Source organism: Dipodomys spectabilis, unplaced genomic scaffold (assembly GCF_019054845.1).
Source record: "Dipodomys spectabilis isolate Male_0828 unplaced genomic scaffold, ASM1905484v1 ptg000042l, whole genome shotgun sequence".
In the NCBI taxonomy this organism is placed as follows: domain Eukaryota; kingdom Metazoa; phylum Chordata; class Mammalia; order Rodentia; family Heteromyidae; genus Dipodomys; species Dipodomys spectabilis.
In genome coordinates this window covers 10,870,476-10,889,486 of record NW_024870719.1, presented here as the reverse complement: position 1 = coordinate 10,889,486, position 19,011 = coordinate 10,870,476, and the positions used below count along the sequence as shown (strand labels likewise).

At 39.0% G+C, this 19,011-nt stretch overlaps 1 protein-coding gene and 1 non-coding gene across 3 annotated transcripts in view; one reads left to right on the top strand and one right to left on the bottom strand.

Annotated features, from left to right (window-relative positions):
- Window positions 1-19,011, bottom strand: part of Fancm (FA complementation group M) — a 65,504-nt gene that overhangs the window by 17,752 nt on the left and 28,741 nt on the right. For both annotated transcript variants that reach the window (XM_042677945.1, XM_042677946.1), the window contains 4 exons: window positions 14,483-14,684; window positions 9,133-9,290; window positions 6,030-6,185; window positions 2,582-4,460 (listed from right to left, as the gene is read on the bottom strand). In XM_042677945.1, coding sequence (XP_042533879.1) covers window positions 2,582-4,460; window positions 6,030-6,185; window positions 9,133-9,290; window positions 14,483-14,684 — 2,395 coding nt within the window. The remainder of the gene's footprint in view (window positions 1-2,581; window positions 4,461-6,029; window positions 6,186-9,132; window positions 9,291-14,482; window positions 14,685-19,011) is intronic.
- On the top strand, window positions 11,895-12,098 carry LOC122106577. The gene has a single exon (XR_006147205.1). It is a non-coding gene; the product is annotated as a small nucleolar RNA SNORA73 family (small nucleolar RNA).

Sequence of the window (19,011 nt, the reverse complement as noted above, 5' to 3'; positions counted from 1 at the left end):
CAATTTTAAAATTGGCAATAGCACTTCTTAAGAATTATTTTTCACTTTTAAATAAGAGTTTCTCATTAGTTTGACCAAAAATCAGCATATGAAGAGACATTAAAAATAAACCAGTGCCTGTGAGGAAATAAACAACAGTTTTTTCTAATAAATACTCGCTGGAAAACCCAGATCATGTCGTTGCAGGTGTTAATTGTAAATGTTCTGTCCTCAATAGATGCCCAGGATAAAAAAAGATAGATTTTTCTTTTTTCTTTTTAATTGGTTGTGGGGCTTCAACTCTGGGCCTGGGCGCTGTTCCTCAGCTCTTCAGCTCAAGGCTAGCACTCTACCACTTGAGCCACAGTACCACTTCTGATTTTCTGAGTAGTTTATTGGAGATGGGTCTCACGGACTTTTCCTGCCTGGGCTGGCTTTGAACCGGGTTGACTTTGACCTGTGATCCTCACCTCTTAGCCTCCTGAGTAGCTTGGATTACAGGTGTGAAGTGGACCGCGTGGCTTAATGGGTAAGGCATCTGACTTCGGATTACAGGCATGAGCCACTGGAGCCTGGAGTCCATTTTTCAAAAAGACTTGTACAGGATGCAGAAAGTTGTTTGTTTGTGCTAAGGCTTGAACTCAGAGTTCCAGAGTCTCTTTGGCTCAAGGCTAGCACTACACCACATTAGCTAGCCAGCCTTTTCTGAGTCTCACAGACTCTTTTTATCTCACAGACTCTGCCCTAACCTGCTTTGAACCATGATCCTCAGATCTCAGCCGCCTGAGTAGCCAGGATTAGGCATGAGCCACCAGTGACTAGCCAGAAAGTTTTTAATAGACTGATATCCTAGAATATTAACAAGAGATCTTTAAATATTTATCAGAATTACACAGAAGAAAATGCAGCCAGATGCAACTGAAAAAGATAGTATACTGAAGAGGCCTTGAACTCCAAGATTTTCCAAAGGAAACAGGCTAGGAAACCTTATAATAACTATATCTGTCTGGGATGAGAAAACACTGAGCATGCAAAGGATGGAACTGGAATCACGAAGAATATCCCCAGGCTCTGAGTCCTACTCAAAAGACTTTCCCTGTGGACCTGGGATTCCTGAAGGCATTTCACCTCTTTCCCACATCTTTGGGACAAGCCGTGTTGCGCAGAACTTTAACATCCAGTGAAATCTTCAGGTGACTGCACCCATCTCCAGATTAAATCCTTCCTCAATCCTCCTGAGAAGTCATAAGCCAGAATCATTCCACTAAGCAACTCTAGAACTCCTGACCTATGATATCTAAAACCATGTTATTTTCTGCCACAACTTTCAGGGCGTAACTTATTAAACAGTACTAGATGACTGAAACCCATACAACCAATTGTTTTTGTTTTTTTGCCAGTAAAATATCTACCCAGATAAACTCAGAAATTCCATTAGATGAGAATTTCCATAGTCTCATTATCTTCGAATAATGCCAGAGTTAAATAAAGGGCTCAGTTGTAGTAACCAACTCATCTTTTAAATTACTTTAGTGATACTTTTTTTGTTTCTCTTTTAGCAATACAGAGATTAAATCAAAGGGCCTTATACTTGCTTGTCACTCTTGCCTCTGAGCCATGCCTCCAGCACTGTTTCCTGCTGTTTTTGTTTTTGTTTTCCTGAGATAGGTTCTTGCTTCTTACTTACTGTATGGGAACAATCCATCTATGTTAGGCCTCCCTCTGCAGCTAGAATAACAGGCACACACCAAGCTACCCCATTCTTCATTGGGGGGGGGGGGGGGGTCTCACAAACTTTTCTGTTCAGTTGCCTCAAACACTGATCCTCCCAACCTCAGTCTCCCAAGTAATGAGGTATGAACCACCAGCATTTGGCAGTTTTTATTATATTCAATATATCTAAATTGTAAATGTTTCTAAGGGACTAAAATGAAAAATCAATATTATATGAGCATTATCTATAAAGTCTTTCCAGTCTAATCTAATTAGACATTTTGTTATACTCTAAACTTACTAAACAACCACTATCTTATTGACTTATATGACAGTTCCTTCCACATTTTACTGGTATGTTTTAGATGCCTGTCACATAACTACTTATGTTTACAACCAAGGAATAGGACTAAATTTTATATTTTTTATTTTTCACTGTATACACCATACCTTTGCCATCACATAACGATAAAAATTTTTATCAGTGAGCATCAACTTAAGAAAAGTATTATACATCTAATACCTATGTCAGTACACATATGTATCATACACTGTTACATTTGGAAGACTACAGACATATTTCTAGATAATTATTCTGGAAAGAGAGGATTTTTTTTTTTTTTTTTTTTTTGTCGGTCATGGGGCTTGAACTCTGGGCCTGGGCGCTGTCCCTCAGCTCTTCAGCTCAAGGCAAGCGCTCTACCACTTGAGCTACATTGCCACTTCCGGTTTTCTAGTAGTTTATTGGAGATAGGAGTCTCACAGTCTTTCCTGCCCGGGCTGGCTTTGAACCGCGATTATCAGATCTCAGCCTCCTGAGTAGCTAGGATTACAGGTGTGAGCCACCAGCGCCCGGCAAACAGAGGATTTTATAAAGATGGTATCTTACCTTCAGCAGAGTAATGATATGACGGATGAAGATAAGTTTGTTCACTGCTTTTGGCCTTTTCTAGAGAAAATTCTGAATCACCAAAAGTTAAACTCAATGTATTTTTGAAACTTTGTAGATCACTTTTTTGATTATTACAATCTAGTGTCTTAAGAATATTCTTCCTTATTTTAGAAAGTGAATTCATTGCTTTTGATTCAGAAAGTGGTGTACTCATAGCTTTTTCGCCTACTGGCAAGGAAAACTTCCCAAAACGAGGAGACATAAATTCTGGACACTCTGCTGCATTCACTGGAAAATGTACAAAATCTGGACTCTGAATTTCTTCTCTTGCTACAGTAGATTTGGTTCCACTTGTAAATTTTTCAACACAATCTCCATGTTGATTTGAAACATAATTTGTATTCTTGAACTCCGGAATATCTAAAGTCTTTCTATTCAAATCATCTGAAAGTCCATTGTTAATCCTATCTGATGCATGTTCTACTATTTCATCATCAGATTCTGGACTATGAAACCCTAAATCAAAGGTAACAGAAAATAAATCTCTAGAACAATCAAAAACATATTCATCCTTCTTCGGTGTTTCCACATGTCTATCTTTCAAATTTTCACGAGATTTCCAACTATTAGTATCAGAGATGATTTGATCTTGGGGATCAGAATCATCACCAAGCAGTAGCTCGTCAGAAATTAAGAAATGAGAGATTGGAGCCATCATTTCACTAACAGGTATTTCCTCTGACACACATGAAGATTTTTCATTGCTCTTTAGGGGAGAAAGATGCACATCATTAAACTCATTATCATCTTCAAATAGTAGCAAACTCTGGTCAGAGAGGGATACTGGGCAGTCATTGTTATAAACATCATAGGTTTTTTTGTCTACCAAATTCTTTGTAGAATCTACGTGTATTCCACCATGACTATTAGATATCAAATTTTCACTTTTAATATTATTGTGTATTTTATCATCACACTCATGGAAACACGACTTGTTGGAGTTCCAGTCATTAGTCATATCAAAGATAGAACTTTTTATAGAAGGATGACTAAGTTTACCTGAACCTACTTCTAAATATTGTTGCGAATCTTCCAATGCATGGGCCATCACAGAAGTGGACTTAGGATTTTGTAAATGTTCTTCGTATGGTAGAGAATGCAAATCTTCAAGTATAAAACTTTTAGCAATATCATATTCCAAGTCTGAGAGTTCACTGAGGGGTGGGGGAGAATGAGCTAAAAATCTGTCTACATTAGCTAGAACCTCTTTTGCCAATGAGTAGTGAACATCAAATTGTTCATCTGTTCTCACAGCAAAAAGTTCTTCAGATGGAAGATATAAGTTGAAGGGAACAGATTTCTCATCACTGAAACTGTTAAAACCAGAATCTAAAAGACTTCCCATAAATGAAATGGTCGACTTATTTATAAACTGACATTCCACTGATGACACACCTAGCTGATTAACAGTGCATGTTTCGGCAATATTATGTGAACCTGAAATCCTTTTACCATTTGTTAAGTCTACCTGAGAAACATTTTGAACAGTAAAATTTGTGTCACTATGTAAAAAATGCACATCATTCTTTTCTCCTTTATGCTCATCTTTTTTCATTTCTTTACAGGATGGTTTCTTCAGGGAACCACTATCAGTAGTTTTGGTGTGCGTTTGTTTAAAAATTTCATCATGATCTTCATCAAATTCCATCGAGAACAAACTGCCTTGATGTATATTCTGGGCTAGTAAAGATTTCTTATGAGTAGTAATGGTATCATTAGCAAGATTCAAATATTCATTCCTAGGAATGCTAAATGTTGTGCTAACATCTTCCATTTGTAAATAAGATTTGATTTCCAATTCATAGCTGCATTCACCCTGTAAAGACGGAACATGTAATCTTAAAAGATGAGGTCTACTTTATATTAAAATATTTTCTAAATAATACTATATTATCCAATGATTTTCTTGCAAATCTTAAAAATAATTCTTGTAAAAAAAATAGCACTGTAAAATTATCATGCTACCTTGAAATTACTATTTTTTTTACCCAAGTACTCAATACACAGAAGACGCATGACAGCTGTTTACACAAAGACAAGGATAATAGATACTGACCGATAAATGATACAATATAAATGACTTCTTCCACTTCTAATACTTAAGGGAACAATTATTCTAACTTCCTAAAAATATATATTAAAGAAATGAAACGTATATGTTTAATTTACTCTCAACAGCATTACAGTGAGAAGCACTTCCAGAACACCCAAAATAATGGTACCGTATGTCTACTTGGCTACAGCCTTGAATACACATGAATTTTTTTTAAATCTCCAACCAGGAATTCTTACAGTGATTTCTAAGTCTACTTTTCTCTGAACCATTAAGCTAAAGCTAGCAATCTTTACTCTTTTCCTCCCTAAAAGTGCTACTTTAGTCAGAACTCTTCATCTATTAATGAACTATAGCTGTTACCACTCTGTGTTTCTTCAATAATACAGTAAGTATTATAGTTGGCAATATCTGTCTCCTTGATAGTTAATATGCTCTACATAGACAAACATTGTATTGTGGTTACTGATGTGACCACCACTTGAACCAGAGTGTGTGGCACAGAATCATTCTGTAAATAAGTGAATTAGATGGACATGTTTTCCTGGGATCTACAACTAATTACTTAATTTAAAGATTCTCATGAATAACAGCTGAAAAAATAGGATCTGTAATTCATTGGGCACCTATTATGTGCTAGTTATGGTTTAAGTGCTTTTTATATATCAAATAATCCTCATGGCTCTATGAATTAGGTATTACCATTATCTGTATTTGACAGACAAAACAGCACAGAGAAGTAACTTACAAACACACAATTAATAAGAGATGACATTGGAATTCCAGTTGAGACATTTGAATTTCACACTCATAACATGGTCACTATTTTTTGACTGTCTCAAGAAAAACAATCAACAAATTAATAATTCCTTGCTGGGCACAGTGGCTCACATCTGTAATCCCAGCTACTCCGGAAGCTGAGATCTGAGGATCACAGTTCAAAGCCAGCTGGGGCAGGAAAGTCTGTGAGATTCTTATCTCCAGTAAACCACTAGAAAACCAGAAGTGGCACTGTAGCTCAAGCGGTAGAGCGCTAGCTTTGAGCTGAAGAGCTGAGGGATAGTGCCCAAGCCCAGAGTTCAAGCCCCCACAACCAACAAAAAAAAAACTTCAAATTACTGGGCCGGCGTGAGGAAATAGAAGAGACACTGTATAAAGGGAAATGGACTCATTACCTGACTCATGTAATTGTAATCCCTCTACATATCACCTTTATATTATCAAATAAAGTAAATTAACTTAAAAAAAAAACTTCACGTTAAGTACTAAAGGATTATTTTTCCAGCTTCATTATACCATTCCAATAAGTGAAAGTAAACAGTAAACTCCTACCTCTTCATGTCTCATTCCTTCTATCATCTGCATAATGCTTACATAGTGTTGGCATCGATCTGAATGGTCCACCTGATATGTAGGCAAAAGATGATCCTGCCATACTCTCCACTCAGAGAGAGACAGCTGATGAACTCCAGTAGTTGGTGTTTGAGTCTGGATTAATTTTTTAAAAATCAAAAAAGATATACATATGAATACTGAAATTTCACAAACTGACTTTAAAATACTTAATATACAGATAATAATCTGGTTGAACAAGTTTACACTCCCACCAGCAATGCAGTAGGGTTCCCTTCAGGCAACATCCTCTTCAGCATCTGTTGTTATTAGAGTTCTTGATTATAGCCATTCTACTTGGGGTGAGGTAGAATCTCAATGTTGTATTGATTAGCATTTCTCTTATGGCTAGAGATGTTGAACATTTCTTCATGTGTCTATTGGCCATTTTTATTTCCTCTTCAGAGAAGTCTCTCTTTAAGTCTTTAGCCCACTTATTTATTGGGCAGGATTTGAGGGTTTCTTTGAGGATTTGTTGTTGGGGGATTTAATTTTTTGAGTTCCAAGTATATTTTAGAAATGAGATCCTTGTCCGTTGTATGGCTAGTGAAGATCTTCTCCCAAACCATGGGCTTTCTATTGATCTTGCTAGCTATATCTAAAAGGAAGTTTTTTTGTTTTTTGTTTTTTTTTTTTTCCTCCATCGTGGGGCTTGAACTGTGGACCTGGGTGCTGTCCCTGAGCTCTTCAGCTCAAGGGTAGCACTCTACCACTTGAGCCACAGTGCCACTTCTGGTTTTCTGGTAGTTAATTGGATACAAGAGTCTCACGGACTTTCCTGATTGGGCTGGCTTTAAATGGCAATCCTCAGATCTCAGCCTCCTGAGTAGCTAGAATTACAAGTGTGAGCCACTGGCACCAGACACTGTTTATTTCTTGACTTTCTGATAAACTGACTAATTTTGTGCCAGTCCTAGGGCTTTAACTCAGGGCCTGTGCACTACTGTTTCAGAGCCTTTGTGCTCTAGCTAGCACTCTACCACTTGAGGCACAGATCCACTTTTGCCTTTTCGTTGGTTAGAGGTTAAGTCTCATGGACTTCCCTGCCTAAGCTGGCTTTGAATCATGATCTTCAGATATCAGCCTCCTGAATAGCTAAGATTACAGGCATGAGCAATTGGCACCTGGCTAAAATTTTTATATTTTTAAAAAATTGTCACTAAGTTACAACTTGACCAAATTCCTGTTTACATAGTTCCATGTTAAGAGAAAATAATTGAGAAAACATATTTGGCTTCAAAAGTACTATTTTGCTAGATACAGACCTCACAAGATAACAAGCAAGTATTCATAATCTCTTGATGATACTGAAACTCTTCATAGCTGAGTCATATCAACCTTCCTGATAATAAAATACAAAATTCTCAGTTATCTGAGAATTTTAAGCCCTATAAAATCTTCTAAAATAGGGCTGGGATGTAGCTCAGTGGCAAAGCGCTTGCCTAGCAAGTGCAACGTCCTGGGTTCGATCCCCAGTACTAAAAAAGAAAAGACAAAAAAAAAAAATCTTCTAAAATAAAACTTCCTGAGGTTTATCCAGCTCCCTCAACATTTACGCAACCTTTGATCAGTTCCCTTGTTTTTCATTGAGCTTGCCAATCATTTATATTACTTCTATAATATAAAAACCCAATAACATGCTAAAGAAAAGAAGTGTGTATAAAGATGCACACAAAAATATAATTAGCAAATAATAATTTTAGCAAAACACTGAAAAGAATCTCAAGACAGGTAAACAGTCAAGAAAATTTTGCTATGTTGCAGAGTAAAGCTATAATCATGTGAGAGTACGCCTCTTTGGAAATGTTTACATGGTAGAAAGTTAGGGAAAAATGGACTTTTATGAAAAGGTTGCTGTATCAATCTCTCCATTAGTCACTACATATATTACATTTTATTTATATATATATATATATATGCATATATATATAAAATATGTGTGTGTGTGTGTGTGTAAGAATGAATGATAGGAAAGTAAAACAGGCTTTGTTTAGGGGTAGGTATCTGTGCAAGGTGAAAGGTGAATAGAGAGGGTGAATAAGGATGACTATAGTGGACTGGGAAGGTGGCTCAGTGGTAGAGGGCTGCCTTGCATGCCTGAGGCCCTGGGTTCGATTCCTCAGCACCACATAAGCACAAAGAAAAAAGCCGGAAGTGGTGCTGTGGCTCAAGTGGTAGAGTGCTACCCTTGAGCTGAAGAGCTGAGGGACAGCGCCCAGGCCCAGAGTTCAGGCCCCATGACCGGACCCCCAAAAAAAAAAAAAAAAAAAAAAAGAAAGGATGACTATGGTCAAAGTACTTTATATACACATGACCATTGAAAAAAAATGGAACCAGATGAAATTGTTTTAAAAAGCAAGCAAGAAGGTCAACTGACAGAGAGGGTAAGATAGATGAAGTATATTATATGTATGTATGGAAATATCACAAAACTTCCCTGTAGAGCTAGCATATCCTATTAAAAACTCTTTTTTAAAAAATCTATGTATAATGAAGAAACAGTAGCTTATGGCATTTTTATGGTGGCAACCTGGAGCTTGAACTTAGGGCTTAGGTGCCGTCCCTAGGTGCTGTCCCTGAGCTAATTTGCTCAAGGCTAGCGCTCTAACAGTTGAGCCACAACTCCACATCCAGCTTTTTGAGGTTAACTGGAGACAAGAGTCTCACAGACTTTCCTGCCTGAGCTGGCTTCAAACCTCAATCCTCAGATCTCAGCCTCATAAATAGGTAGAAGGATTATAAGTGTAAGCTACCAGGGCTGGCTCCAGCTAAATTAGTAGAGTTTTTTGTTTGTTTTTTTAAGTTAAGTCTTTAATTATTCCTTTTTAAACTATTCAATCTTCCTTGACTTGAATTCAAAGCCTTGAGGCCTTCTTTAGCTTTTTCCACACAAGGTTGGCTTTCTAACAGCTCAGTCACACCTCTAGCCTGAGAGCCTTACTTTTTATAGTAATTCCAACACTTTAAGTACAAACATTTCTCATTACTCCTAAACCTATTGAATAATCATTTTAAAGACCTTCTGAAAACATGTTCAACTTACTGATATGTTTTCTTCATCTTGTAAAGATGGAAAATGAACTTGGGGCAAGGTTATTTCCTTAATTTCATCGCTGTCTTTTAATCTATAGAGTCTGTTCCATAATTTAAATTCTTCTTCTGTTAAGAAGCAATCTTTACGTGACTGATTTTGCCTCATTCCTGCAAAATAATTGATAAAGGTTAAAATATCTGCAAGACAAACATAAGACATACAATATAAAAAGTCTACTTGTTTATGTGTATTTATGTCTGCTAAACCTCTGGTTCCATTTCTTTAAACTATAATTTGTCAGGCTGAGGACATGATTCAGTGGTACAGTGCTTGCCTGGCATGCACAAGGTCCTGGGGTTAATCAAATGAATAAAATTATAGTAAAGCAAAATAAAACCAAAAAACCATAAAATGTGCTACCCTGGACAAAAAGTACAAAATACCCAGCAAAAGTCAGAGCTATAGATAGAGTTCAAGTGGTAGAGCACTAGCTGACTGAGCAAGCAGTTAAGTAAGCAAGAGGTTCTAAGTACCAACACTAGTATAGGCAATAAAAAAACAAAACCTTGAGACCACAATGTCCAGAAGAATTATATACTGATTATGTGTAGGGTGATGGGCAAAGATTATCTAGAACATACAAAGACATAAATAATCTTGGCAGAATGAGTCACTAAAACTGGAAAAGCAAGCTGAGTGCTAGTGGTTCACTCCTGCAATCCTAGATTCTCCGGAGGCTGAGATGTAAGGACTGTGGTTCAAAGCCTATCTGGGGAGAAGTCTGTGAGACTCTTATCTACAATCAACCACCAGAAAACTGGAAGTGGAGCTGTGCTCAAAGTGATAGAGCACTAGCCTTGAGCACAAGAGATCAGGGACAGTGCCTAGGCCCTGAGTTCAAGCCCTATGACCAACAAAAGAAAATCCTAGAAGCCAGGCGCTGGTGGCTCACGCCTGTAATCCTAGCTACTCAGGAGGCTGAGATCTGAGGATCGTGGTTCAAAGCCAGCCCGGGCAGGAGACTGTGAGACTCCTATCTCCAATAAACCACCAAAAAACCGGAAGTGGCGCTGTAGCTCAAGTGGTAGGGCGCTCGCCTTGAGCTGAAGAGCTGAGGGACAGCGCCCAGGCCCAGAGTTCAAGCCCCACGACGGACAAAAAAAAAAAAAAAAAAAAAAGGAAAATCCTAGAAAAATCCAAGAAAATACAAGGAAAGTATAGGGGAGAAAATAAAGGCAATATAGATCAAATTTTTTTTTTTTGGGGGGGGTCCGGTCATGGGACCTGAACTCTGGGCCTGGGCGCTGTCCCTCAGCTCTTCAGCTCAAGGTTAGTGCGCTACCACTTGAGCCGCAGGGCCACTTCCGGCTTTTTCTTTTTGCTTATGTGGTGCTGAGGAATCGAACTCAGGCATGCAAGGCAAGCGCTCTACCACTGAGCCACCTTCCCAGCCCCTCAATTTTTTTTAAAGACTTGGTTCCAGAATTTTTTATGTACCAGTACTGAGGTTTAAACTGAGGGCTTTGTGTTGTTGCTTAGATTTTTCACTCAAGGTTGGTAATTTACCATTTGAGCCATGCCTTCACTTCTGGCTTTTTGCTGGTTACTTAGAGATAAGAGTCTAACCAGACGCTGCTGGCCTACACATGTCATCCTAGCTACTCAGGAGGTTGATATCTGAGGATCATGGCTCAAAGCCAGCCTGTATAAGAAAGGCTGAGACTCTTAGCTCCAATTAACCAACAAAAAACCAGAAGTGGTGCTGTAACTCAAACTCACACAAAAAAAAAAAGTCTTGAGCATTTGTCTGCCTGTGCTGGATTCAAAGCTTGATCTTTAGAGCTCAGCCTCCTGAGTAGCTACTATTACAGGCACAAGCCACTGGTAACAAGTTCCAGAATTTTTTTTTTTTTTCCAAGAGGCAATGACCTGCAGCTCTTTATTCTAGAACAGTAAGGGCCATGTTGTATCGACCTACTCCCAAATTTTATCCTTCCGTTATATACTCTAAGTAACAGTTTAGAAATAATTATCAAATGTAACACTAGCATTTACAACAAAGACCACTATAAACAATGAATCCAACCTAAGTCTTGATGCTATTATGAATTTAACAACATCAAGAAAATCTGTTTAGGGGCTGGGAAGGTGGCTCAGTGGTAGAGTGCTTGCCTTGCATGCATGAGGCCCTGGGTTCGATTCCTCAGCACCACATAAGCAGAAAAAAGCCAGAAGTGGCCCTGTGGCTCACCTGGTAGAATGCTAGCCTTGAGCTGCAGAGCACGACTCAACTGGACCCAAAAAAAGAAAGAAAATCTGTTTAAAAAACAAACTTTTATATCATTTCATTTATACTTGATTTTATTTTGATTTCTGGGTTTTTTTGTCAGTCATGGGGCCTGAACTCTGGGCCTGGGCACTATCCCTCAGCTTTTCAGCTCAAGGATAATGCTCTACCACTTGAGCCACAGCGTCACTTCCAGAGTTTTCTGCTTATGTGGTGTTGAGGAATCGAACCCAGGGCCTCATGTATGCAAGACAAGCACTCTACCACTGAGCCAATTTCCCAACCGCTATGCCTGATTTTAAACAAAGATTTAGCAGTATTATACAATGAAAGACCTACTACGTGTACTAAAAAGCACAAATTGATGTCTAAGTTAAAATAAGGATGCAATTCCATCAGTCAGGAGGTTGAACTAGCAAGAATGAATTTCAGGCCAGCCTAAGGTACATTGTAAGAACTTATGTCAAGAGAAAAAAAAACAATTCCAACACGGACACCCCGGTAGGTCACTCTCCCCGGACTCTGTCCTCATGGCCTAGGGGAGCATAGGTCTCTGCCCAATGATGTATAGTCCCTCCCACAATGTTGGATATGAAGCTGGGCTTTTGTGTCTGCACCTGCATATTCCTACAGCTTCCCAGAGTCCTGTGGACAATGACTGGGGAGATAAACCATGCAAAAAACAGTGTAAAAAATAAATAAAAAGAAAAAAAACAATAACAACAACAACAATAAAAAAAACAGGTAACACCTGTGACTAGAGTAAGAATTTGAAATTGTGTAGATAAAACTAGTGCAACAAAAGAACAAACTCAAAACTCGGTCTGGCTGTCTACTAGTGGCTCACTCCTGTAAACCTAACTCCTTGGGTGGCTGAAATCTAAGGATCATGGTTTGAAACCAGCCTGGGCAGAAAAGTCTGAGATTTGTCACTAATTAACCACAAAAAGCCAGAAGTACAGTTGTAGGTCAAGTGGTAGAGCACTAGTCCTGAGCACAAAAAAAAAAAAAAAACTTAGGGACAGTATCAGGCCCTGAGCTCAAGCCCTAAGACTGGCCAAAAAAAAAAAATCTCAGTGTATAAGTTCACACCTCTAATTCTAGCCACTCAGGAGGCTGCCATGGGAAGGATCCAAGTTAAAAACCAGCTCAGGCAGAAAATGAGAGCTCATCTCAACAGAAAAACTCAAGTACAGTGGTGCCACATACCTGTCAAAACAGCGACAGCAGGCAGGGACACATAATATAGGAGGATCCAGGTCCAGCTCGTAAAGTCAAAAAATTAGTCTCTATTTTAAAAATAACAATAGGGCTAGGAACATGGCTTAGTGGTAGAGTGCTTACCTAGTATGCATGAAACTCTGGGTCAATTCTTTAGTACCACATAAACAGAAATAGCTGGAAGTGACATTGTGGCTCAAATGGTAGAGTGCTAGCCTTGAGCAAGCAGCTCAGGGACAATGCCCAGGCCCTGAGTTCAAGCCCCAGGACTCGCTATCAAATAAACAAATAAAAAATAATGAAAGCAAAATGGGCTAGAATATGTCTTGGGCCTATGCTGAGTCATACCCTTACACTACCAAAAATGAAAAAAATAATAAAAAGACAGGTCTTCAAAAATATAAAGAAGTAGTAAGCCAAGGGTGAAAATTCTAGTTCTGAATTTTTTCTGTTACTAAGGCTTGAACTCAGAGCCTCAGTACTATTCTTAGCCTTTTTACTCAAGGCTGGTACTCTACTACTGTAGCCACAGCTCCACTTCCACTCCTTGGTGATTAAATGAAAGCTGGCTTTCAACCACAATTCTCAGATGTCTGTCTCCTGAGTGGCTAGGATTAGAGTTGTGAGCCACCAGTGCCTGGTTTTAGTTGATTTAGTATTATTGTTGTTGTCAGTTGTGGGGCTTGCATTGTGGGCCTGGGCCTTGTCCCTGAGCTTTTGAGCTTAAGGTTAGTGCTCTACTACTTCAAGTCACAGCCCTCTTTAAACATTAAGTCAAATCCAAAGAGTAAACTTTTGGTTTCTCATGTTCATAATGCAAATATTTCAAGACATTTTTCTGGTATCAGTAAAGTCTCTATAGTCCCTAAGCCATCAACACTCTCATTACTAACTATACTCCTGTACCAAATTCTTTGTTTCAGTACATCATTTGTTTCCATTTCATTATTACTAATAACTTTGGCTAACTTTACCCTTACGTATTACAAGTATAAACATCATTTTGTTTTTCCTTTGTAAAAGGAGCATTTCAAGGGACACCTTATGGGCACTGGTGTAATCCTAGCTACTCAGAAGGCGGAGATCTGAGGATCAAGGGACACCTTGTATTTGTAAATCCTTTAATCCTTTGATACATAAACCCTTATAAAAGCAAACTGCTACCTACCTTTTCACACCAGAAATGATTTTCTTAAAAGTTTAAGAGTTGTGTTTGAAATATACACAATCAAAAAAGATAGTGTCCCTATTTAAAGCCATCAATAGTGTCTTCAGCTCTCAAAATCCACAGAAGATCACCTCAAACTTTTCAAGAACCTGTCAATATCTGCTGGTCAGAAATAAGAGTAGTTTTATAAAGGTTAACTCACTAAAACAAATGGTTACATTGGTTACCTGGTAAATTTGGGATGCACAATGAAAAACATGTGCAACAAATGATACTGGTCTCTTCCATGAGGACAAGTTATTGCTGATTGTAAAAACCTGAATGTAAAGGACTGTAATTACTTAGGGATGAACACAGGAGAGAACTTCTTTATGTCCTCATTATCTTTGTAGATTGTCTACAATGTACACAGTTATTGGTTGAATGCTATTCTGTAAGTTTTAACTAGGGGTTAAAGGCATAGTTCAATTCCCAGTACCTAGGGGAAAATAATCCTTCCAAAATGGACTTATTTCTTTCCAATACATTTGGAGAGGATTCTCTGAGAATCCAGCATGGGACATATATCTTTGATCCTTCCAAAGAAAATACCCAAATATCTTAGTTTTTCCAGGAACAAATATATTCTGGGACCTGTGAGCTAAGAGCATTGGGGGACAGAGAACATGTAAAACCTTTCTTACTTTCCCTGGAGGACTTGCGCCGCACACTCCGAGATGCCTTTTCTGACTCGAAGACACCATGAGTGATGAACATTTTGTGTAATTTTGGGTTGATATCATCAGGAACCATTCGTGGACTTCCTTGGTAATAATGAAGGATCTGTCTGCTACCTGAAATAGCTTTATAAATATTTCTTTTGTTGGACTGACTCTGGTTGTACGTCTGCAAAGACAAATACAAATTGGCAAATTTCATTATTTCAATAAAAATTATTAAGCCGGATGCTGGTGGCTTACGCCTGTAATTCTACTCAGGAGGCTGAGAGCTGAGTATTGCAGTTCAAAGCCAGCCCAGAAAGGAAAGTCCATGAGACTCTTATCTCCAATAAACCACCAGAAAACCTGAAGTGGCGCTGTGGCTCAAGTGACAGAGCGCTAGCCTTGAGCTGAAGAGCTCAGGGACAGCACAGTGTCCAGGCCCAGATTTCCAGATTTCAAGCCCCATGGCCGACAAAAAAAAAAAAAAATTCAGCAATAAAGTAGTAATTGTCTGATTTGGGTTTATTGTAAAGATAAAATAAGATGCTCACTTAAGTAAATATTAGAAAATAGAATTCCCATTGTCTCTAATTTTAAAATCAGTAAACTGAGAAGTTAACTTTTGATGAAAATCTTTTAAAAAATCGATTATAAAAAATATCTTTGAAGAGCCTGATGCCTGAGTGACTCCATCTTCAAGCCAGTAACCATCCTGTAAGGTATGAGTCTTGGAACTGACCATGAGCCCGACCCGGGAATGGCACAAAAAGAAAAATAATTCTTGGGCAACGAGGAACATAAACAATCCTCGGAAAAACCACAGGAATTTCCCCCAGATGCATCAATCAGGCACTGGGTGGCTATATAGGGCACGGTGACCCAACAGTCAGACAATTCTTCTCAATAACAGTGTTAACCAATCATGTTTGCCCAGCTTAGCTTTCTTTAAATATCAACCAATCATGTAATTTCTCATGAAAAATTCCTTAAAGTTGTTTGTTCAATACTATAAAACCTGTGCTGATTCTATGCCAGAGACCTCTTAGTGTCACCGGTTACTGAGTGCGCAGAGGACCAAGCTCGAGCTTGCAATAAACTCTTTTGCTGTTTACATTGATCTTGGTCTCTGGTGGTCTTGGGGGGGGGGGGGGGGGGTCTCAAGTTCGGTACAACAATCTTAGTAACTATAGTGCACAAAGAAAATTTTGTTTTTACTCTACTATAAAGCCATAGTAATCAAAACAGTTTGATACTGGCACAAGAACAGACCTCAGGACCAATGCAATAGAATTGAAAACCCAGAAATGAACCTACAGACCTATAGCCATCTAATCTTTGATAAGGGAGCTAAAAAAATAGAATGGAAGAAAGACAGCCTCTTCAGTAAATGGTGCTGGGAAAATTGGTTAACTACTTGTAGAAAACTAAAACTAGATCCTTATATATCACCCTGCACCAGAATCAACTCCAAATGGATCAAAGACCTCGAAGTCAAAACAGACACTCTGAAAACATTACAGGATGGAATAGGAGAAACCCTAAGTCTTCTTGACGCAGGCCGAAATTTTCTTAATAGAGACCCAGAAACACAACAAATCAAAGAAAGGTTGGACAAATGGGATTGCATGAAGTTGAAGTTGCAGAGCTTCTGCATGGCAAAGGACATAGCTAGCAAGATCAATAGAAACTCCACGGATTGGGAGAAGATCTTCACTAGCCATACAACAGACAAGGGTCTCATATCTAAAATATACTTGGAACTCAAAAAATTAAATCCCCCAACAACAAATCCTCAAAGAAACAACTGCCCAATAAATAAGTGGGCTAAAGACTTAAAGAGAGGGGCTGGGAAGGTGGCTCAGTAGTTAAAGCGCTTGCCTTGCATGCCTGAGGCCCTGGGTTCGATTCCTCAGCACCACATAAGCAAAAAGAAAAAAGCCGGAAGTGGCGCTGTGGCTCAAGTGGTAGAGCGTTAGCCTTGAGCTGAAGAGCTGAGGGACAGTGCCCAGGCCCAGAGTTCAGGCCCCATGACTGGACCAAAAAAAAAAAAAGACTTAAAGAGAAACTTCTCTGAAGAAGAAAGAAGGATGACCAATAGACACAGGAAGAAATGCTCAACCTCCCTAGCCATAAAAGAAATGCAAAACAAAACAACATTGAGATAACACCTCACCCCAGTTAGAATGGCTATAATCAAGAACTCTAACAACAACAGATGCTGGAAGGGATGTGGACAGAAGGGAACCTTACTTCATTGTTGGTGGGAGTGTAAACTTGTTCAACCACTTTGGAAAGCAGTATGGAGGTTCCTCAAAAGACTTCACATAGAGCTCCCCTATTACCCAGCAATCCCACTTTTGGGCATTTACCCAAATGTTTACAAACAAGACCACACTAAAGCTACCAGCACAACTATGTTTATTGCAGCATTATTTACCATAGCTAAGATATGGAACCAACCCAGATGCCCCTCAGTAGATGAATGGATCAAGAAAATGTGGTATATATACACAATGGAATTCTATGCCTCCATCAGAAAGAATGGCATTGCCCCATTTGTTAGGAAATGGAAAAACTTGGAAAAAATTATATTAAGCGAAGTAAGCCAAGCCCAAAGAAACATAGGTCCCATGATTTCCCTTATTTGCAATATCTAGTATATGTATGAGTCAAGCAGAAAAGGTCAGATAATGTGATGTTAGGAAAATGAACCCTAAGATATGTATTTAAATGTTTTTTTCTTTCATGTGATTGTTTCTAACGCATTTATAAGATTATTTCTTTGTTGCTTTGTATGTCCCTTCCCCACAGTATAACCCCTGCTTTCACTATATTTGATGTCGGTATAATTTGTGGAGAAGGGAAAAAACAAGTCGTTTAAGGATAACTGTGGACACGTTACAACAATGAGAAGTACAAGTTGTCATGTCGAAAACGAACTTTACAACTTTGGGGGGGGAGGGGGAGGACTGGTTGGGGGGGGCGGGGGAGGCTGGGAAGGGATATGAAGGGTAAACAAAGGAGGAGGCCGCAATGCTCGATAAGAAATGTACTCATAGCCGGGCGCTGGTGGCTCATGCCTGTAATCCTAGCTACTCAGGAGGCTGAGATCTGAGGATCGTGGTTCAAAGCCAGCCCGGGCAGGAAAGACCGTGAGACTCCTATCTCCAATAAACCACCAAAAAACCGGAAGTGGCGCTGTAGCTCAAGTGGTAGAGCGCTCGCCTTGAGCTGAAGAGCTGAGGGACAGCGCCCAGGCCCAGAGTTCAAGCCCCACGACTGACCAAAAAAAAAAAAAAGAAATGTACTCATTATCCTGCCCATGTAATTGTAACCCCTCTGTACAGTATGTTCACAATAAAAAAATGAATAAATAAACAATAAAAAATTTAAAAATTTTTTTTGTTTTTATTATATAGTGATATATAATAAAATTTTGGAATGTGGTTGATATTTACCTATGTTTGATAATTAATATAACCAAGTGTTAAAAGTTTGGGGGTGTTTCCTTGTTACAAGTCTCTTATTTCACCTGCCTTATGTCTCTACACTTCTGCTTTTTTTACTGCAAAAGCATACTCCTTACAAGGTACCAAGTTAAATAAGGTGCTGGATCTAAATAATTAGGGCAAGCATTCCTTAATTGTGGTTCACTATAACGGTCATAGAGGTAGAAAGATTACTATCTTGGCTGAGCAGCACAATTAGTACTTATTTCCACTCACTGATAATATGTATGACCTTGTACTAACTGCCAAACATGTCATTTATTAGGATCAGTTTATGGGTAAACTAGATGTTACACACAAATATATTACAACTACATGACCTGTACAGGAAAAACAATTCATTTTTTAGATTGACTTAAAGGGTGTTGAAAACATTTGGAATCAACTTTTTAGAAGTATGATAGGGGGCTGGGAAGGTGGCTCCATGGTAGAGCACTTGCCTTGCATGCATGAGGTCCTGGGTTCGATTCCTCAGCACCACATAAGCAAAAAGAAAAAAGCCGGAAGCAGCACTGTGGCTCAAGTGGTACAGTGCTAGCCTTGAGCTGAAGAGCTGAGGGACAGTACCCAGGCCCAGAGTTCAGGCCCCACGACCAGACCCAAAAAAATAAAAGTATGATAGATGATGAAAAAATTTTTGATGTGAAACTAGATATTTCACCACCAAATTTGTCCTAATATGTCATAAAAGTTAAAAGTTAACATTTTGGGGGCGGGGAAGTTGGCTCAGTGGTAGAGCGCTTGCCCCGCATGCATGAAGCCTGAGTTCGATTCCTCAGCACCACATAAGCAAAAAGAAAAAAGCCGGGAGTGGCGCTGTGGCTCAAGTAGTAGAGCGCTAACCTTGAGCTGAAGAGCTGAGGGACAGCGCCCAGGCCCAGAGTTCAGGCCCCACAACCGGACCAGAAAAAAAAAAAAAGTTAACATTTTGGCCAGGTCACCAATGGCTCATGCATGTAATACTAGCTACTCAGGAGACTCAGATCTGAGGATTATGGTTCA